At 41.6% G+C, this 6,000-nt stretch overlaps 1 protein-coding gene across 1 annotated transcript in view; it reads left to right on the top strand.

Annotated features, from left to right (window-relative positions):
* RAPGEF1 (Rap guanine nucleotide exchange factor (GEF) 1) overlaps window positions 1–6,000 on the top strand; it is a 161,851-nt gene that overhangs the window by 109,449 nt on the left and 46,402 nt on the right. Inside the window, exons 6-9 of the mRNA XM_006834992.1 lie at window positions 2,496–2,584; window positions 3,479–3,631; window positions 4,067–4,190; window positions 4,643–4,826. Coding sequence (XP_006835055.1) covers window positions 2,496–2,584; window positions 3,479–3,631; window positions 4,067–4,190; window positions 4,643–4,826 — 550 coding nt within the window. The remainder of the gene's footprint in view (window positions 1–2,495; window positions 2,585–3,478; window positions 3,632–4,066; window positions 4,191–4,642; window positions 4,827–6,000) is intronic.

Here is a 6,000-nt window from a genome sequence, read left to right as displayed (position 1 = left end):
GAGGTTGGCCCAGGATTGGACATTGTTTTGTTCTGCTGTGCATGGGGTTGCTATGAGTCGGTTCCAACTCGATGGCACCTGACAACAACAACAACAACAAAAGCTGTTAGGGGAGTGCAGTGGCTCTGTAGGATAAATACTGAACTGTGAACCACAGGATCAGTGGTTCAAGCCCACCAGCTGCTTCATGGGAGAAAGATGAGACTTTCTGCTTCCACAAAGACTTACAGCCTTGGAAACCATATACAGGGGTTGCTGTGAGTTGGAACTGACTCCAAGGCACTTAACAACAACAAAAGAAGATAGTTCAGTTCTGCACCTCAAGGGCCATAGTCTCAAGGGTTCCACCAGTCTTTATCTGACCAGTAAGTCTGGTCTTTTTATAACGCTGAGTTTGTTGCACATTTTTCTTCCACACTATCTAGGACTTTCTGATGGGATCTCTTTCAGAGCAGCTGGTAGTGGTAGCCAGGTACCATCTAGTTCTTCCGATCTCAGGGTTGTGAAGACTGATGTTCACATTGTCCATTAATCTCATTATTTTCATGTGTCTTAAATTTTTATTACTCTCTTTCCCTCTAGACAGGGAGAGACCAATAGTTGCACTTTAGATGGCTGCTCACCAGCTTTTAAAACCTCAGTTGCTACTTACCAAAGTAGGATGTGGAACATTGTCTTTGTGAACTATGTTGTGTCTTTTGACCTTAATATCCCCGGAGACTATGATCCTGAACTCCCAGGTCTAGCGTCTCATTCCCTCAAGGTATTTGGTTTTGTCTAAGAAGTTTTCATAACCACCCCCGTACCAGTATGCACCACCACATTAGTGGATATATTTGCAGCAAAGATATAAATATAGTCTTTCAAGCAAATATATATTTGTGGGTATACTCCCACTTTTCCCACATACCCATTTAACCTGTGTGTCTATCCATGCCTTTACTTGTAGATCACCAATATTACAGGATTGTGTATATAACAGTGTTTACCTCTGTCGCCTTTAATGCTTGCACTCTTCCCTGTGTCTTCACCTGCCTTGATAATTTTTTTGCCAACCTCCTTAACGTAAATTGCCTTCCCCTTCACCCAAGTTAATAGGTTTCTACCCCCTCTAGCCAATGAGTTACCCTCTTTTCCCTTCCCACCCTGGTAACTATTTTATTAAGTTTTTACAATAGCAATCTTAATACACTGTTTGTCCTTTTGTGATTGACTAATTTCACTCAGCATGATGTCCTCCAGCTTCATCCATGTTATAAATAAGATGTTTCTCAGGTTTGTAATTGTCCGTTAACATTGCATAATATTCCATTGTGTACATGTACCAAAGCACATTTATCCATTTTTCCTTTGATGGGCATTGCATTTAGATTGTTTCCATCTTTTTGCTACTGCGAATACTGCTGTGATGAGCATGGATGTACATATATCTATTTGTGTCATGACTTTTATAAATTTTTGAATGAAAAACTAATGATCTAATTTTTAAACCTTCACCAAGTTCACAGTCAAGAGCTGAAGAAACAAAGTAGACATAAGAGTGTATGATTCTATTTATATGAAATTCTAAAATAGATAAAATTATTCTACTACAATAGAAAGTGGGTTGCAATAGGGCAGATTGATTGGAAAGAGTGATGGAAATGATCACTGTTTTGAGTTGTGGTGACATCACTATATGCAATTGTCAAAACTCATTGAACTGGAAAAAAAAAAAAGCATTCTAATTTTTAAAAAAAAATAAGTACATCCTGACCTCATCATTAAAAAATTTTTTTGCTATGATTTTAAAATGCTTTCATTTTCTTTTTTGGGGGGTGGTGGTAGTATTTTATTCTTTTGAACATTTTTTTCCTGCTATTTTAGTGGTTCTAAAGTCAACAATTGTGAGGATGGTGTAGGAGCCAGCAGTGTTTTGTTCTGTTGACCGTAGGGTTGCTATGAGTTGGAACTGACTCAGTGGCACCTAACAACAGCAGTCATAGCTTCTGCTGGGTAAAATGTCATTAGTGTTCTGTTCGTTGACAAAGATCCTCAACTAATTCATCATGGGGTACCAGCTCCCACACCCATGACCAGCTCGCTTTGGGACACCAATTCCTCCTTTTCACCCTTATTGGACATCATCAGTTGCACAATATAATGGTGTCAGGAAACTAAAAAGTAGTTCTTCCCCAACAAGGTGACTGGAAGGAAATCTGCCCTGCTAGAATTTAATTTGTGCAATACACTTAGTCATTTTGAGACAGTGGGATTTATCATTTCCCCCTTCCAAGAGGAAGTATGTTTATGTATTTGAAACATCTTAGCATGCTATGAAGGTATTTTTGGAGGGTAGGGGATATTTTGGGGATTCGTGTAGAGCCTAAGTTTATGGGGTGTGGGAAATCTGAAGTCACAGCAGTGGAGACAAGACAACTGACCCAATGTGCGACAAACCAGTGCTAAATGGCAACTCTCCTGTGCTTCATTGCTCTCTCTTGTGTGGTGTGTAGGAGCTGGTCAGACTCACCATTGAAAAGCAGGGGCATCCGTCTCCAACAAGCCCAGTGAAGCCTAGCGCCCCGGCCTGCAGACCTGATGGGTGAGTGAGTGCTGATGGAGCCCTCTGGTCACAGCTCTGTTGCTTACAAAGTTCACCTGTTAGACAGAATGAGAGCCAGATCTGGCAGCCTCATTGAGTAGATGATAGACCCACGGTGATGGTGATGGTGGTGTGTCATGGAGTTGGTTTCCTACTCATAGTGACCCTGTATAGGGTTTCCTTTAACTGTAAATTTCTATGGGAGCAGAGAGCCTCATCTTTCTCCCGTGGAACTGCTGGTAGTTTTGAATTGCTAACATTGAAGTTAGCAGCCCAACTCATAAACACTACACTACCATATGGACCCATAGTCCTCTTTTATTGATAAATTCTGGATGGGATTTTGTATTACTTTAAAATGTGTGGATTTCTCACACATTTTGGAGTATTGCTTGGTCTCAAGTTTAAATATGCAGTGTGAGTGTATCTGTGGCTAGTGTGTGGGGGTGTGTGCACAGTGAGCCACACCAATGCTCTTCCTGACCAATTTAGTTTCATAATTAAGAAGAATCTTTTAGGGTTGCATTTTGGGGATTTGTCAAAGTTTTGTAGTATTTGCAAAGAAAGTAAACTGAGTGTAGCATGGACCATGGTATAATGCCTTTAGCAATTTCTACAAGCCCCTTGTTAAAATAAGAAACATAAATTGGGGGCATTTTAGGAAGTCCTTAGATCATCTTGGGTACTGGAGGGAGGTGGGCGGGGGAGGTTCAACCAGAATCCTGCTGGGGATCAAACCAGACTTGGCACCTCATCTCCCTGGAGCCCAGAGCTCTTGTGTTGAGAGCTGCTGCTCCACAACTCTGCCCTCACCCTTCATTCTTTTACCCTGGTCACATTCATTTTAATCCTCTCAGGACCTTCTTTAACCCCAAGTTCTTTTACATTCTACAGCCAGTCAGAGCTTCCCCTGACAGATCGAGAAATGGAAATTCTTAACAAGACAACTGGGATGTCACAGTCAACTGAGATGCTCCCAGACTCCACAGATGAAGAGGTTGCGCCTCCCAAGCCCCCTTTACCTGGAATCCGGGTGGTGGATAATAGGTAATGATACTATCACACTTAACTTTGACAGCACCCCCCTCTATTACTTCCTATTTATTGGTGTGAACAAGAACAACAACAACAACAAAAAGATGGTACAGCTAGGATAAGAGCTCACTCCATTGCTCTTAAGAACGTTTGGAAGTTTGACGTAATGTATTATAGTCCTTGCCTTTAGCCTTGGCCCAGTAAGAGTTAGTACAATATATTCTATTAAATTGGGGAAAACGATTTTTTCTCATTTTGGAATTTGGGGGGTGGTGGTATCATAGACTTTTACTTTAGCAGAAAGAGAGTTGGGGCAGGAGTTGAAAGTGTGAAAACTAGGTGTGAAAAGTTTAATGAGGAAAGAATACCTTATCCTGTACCCTGGTATCTTTCTAAAGAATTTTGTTTGGGTTCTTTGGTGTAATTGGAGTTCTCTGTCTGTTTCAGCCCTCCACCAGCATTGCCACCTAAGAAAAGACAGTCGGCTCCATCCCCCACCCGAGTGGCTGTAGTGGCCCCCATGAGTCGAGCTACCAGTGGCTCCAGTTTGCCTGTTGGAATTAATAGGCAGGTAATGCAGTCTCATCTGGAAAGCAGAGGAAGGCTTGAGTTCTGGGATTTGGTTCCTAAAGTGGAAAAAAACAAGTGATCTCAAGACCCTGCTGTAAATCAGAATGAGAGGATTGCTTTTGGAGGAGTTGAAGCCTTTTAGTCATCCTTCTCTCTCCAAGATAGCATTGAAGTTCACAAATGGGGGTGGGTAAAAGGAGGCTGGAACCACAAGGGCGTCTCCTGAGGACAGCAAAGCCTACCCACACACTTTGAGAACTCCTTAAGACTTCTTTCTCTTTAGTTACAGATACACTGTTTTATTACTTACATCTAAGATGGGCCTTTCCAACAGGTTTCTGAGCTTGATGGTATTTCCTTCTCTAAGTTAATATACTAATTCTCTCTTTCTTGTTCTCTGCCACCACTTCTCAGAAATGACTGGGTTTGTTTTTTGTTTATTTTCCACATGAGGATTTTGACGTTGACTGTTACGCACAGAGACGGCTGTCAGGAGGCAGCCATTCGTACGGCGGAGAGTCCCCTCGCCTTTCCCCATGCAGCAGCATAGGCAAGCTCAGCAAATCAGATGAGCAGCTGTCCTCTCTGGACAGGGACAGTGGGCAGTGCTCCCGGAACACAAGCTGTGAAACACTAGGTGAGCTGTGGGCCTCTCTGTCACTCTTCTCCTTAGACAGACTTCATTGTGACTTTTATTGCTTGGTGGTTCCTTTAGCCTCTTGCAGCCCTGGGTTCAAATCCCAGACAGGCCAAATCATTTAAAAGCTGAGCTTCAGTTTCCTTACCTACAAAGTATCTACATCTCAAAGAGGTTGAAAGCTTGCAGGAAATAGCAATACCACATAGGAGATACTCAGATGGTAGCCATTGTTACTGTTACTCTTTCTATGTGCAATTGGACTCTCTTTGCCAGGATTAAGAGCCATCTGGGCTCTGAGCTGGAGACAGTGGGGGTGGGGTTTTCAAGGCAAGCTAATAACATTCATTAGTGTTGAACGCGCACTGTTGTGGGTGCATGAAAGTAGGAAAGGCAAATGGGAAAAGGTTTAAAGAGCCTAATGCTGTAACATCCCTTTAATCAGATGTCTCACTTCTAAGACTTTATCCTAAGGGAACATAATGAGAGATCTATAACAATATTTCTGTCCGAGGATGTTGTTAAGTGCCGTTGAGTCTATTCCGACTCACAGTGACCCTGTATAGGGCTTCTGAGGAGTGGATGGTGGGTTTGAACTGTCGACCTTGTGGTTAGCAGTCCAGTGCTTATCTTAAAGCGCCACACTATAATTCCTCCAAGAATGTTAATCTCAGCATTATTCAGAGTAGTAGAAAAAAACTAGCAGCAATCTAATTATTCACTGTAGGAAATTGGATAAATTATGATACATTCACTTAGTGAAATGATACAGGTTTTTTAAAATGATGCTGTTGTTGTTGTTAAGTACCATGGAATCGATTCCGACTCATAGCGACCCTGTACAGGGTTTCCAAGGCTGTAAATCTTTACAGGAGCAGAAAGCCTCATCATTCTCCCGCGGAACTGCTGGTAGTTTCAAACTGCTGACCTTAAGTTCAGCAGCCCGATTCATAACCACTATGCTACCAGATATGTGCTTTTAAAACCTGTGCAACATAAAAAGACTCTAGGAATGTTTATGTGATATTTCTCAGTATAGTTAAAAAAAAAAGTTTTATTTAAGAAATCCTAGGACAAAAAGACTTTTAAAGAAATACATCAAAATGTAGACAGCTTTATCATGGGATTATTGGTGAATTTTATTTTTTGATAGTTTTCTGTATTTTCTGCAATA

Source organism: Chrysochloris asiatica, unplaced genomic scaffold, assembly GCF_000296735.1.
Source record: "Chrysochloris asiatica unplaced genomic scaffold, ChrAsi1.0 scaffold00014, whole genome shotgun sequence".
Taxonomy (NCBI): domain Eukaryota; kingdom Metazoa; phylum Chordata; class Mammalia; order Afrosoricida; family Chrysochloridae; genus Chrysochloris; species Chrysochloris asiatica.
The sequence above is the reverse complement of the archived record's forward strand: the minus strand, read 5'-3'. Positions and strand labels throughout refer to the sequence as shown.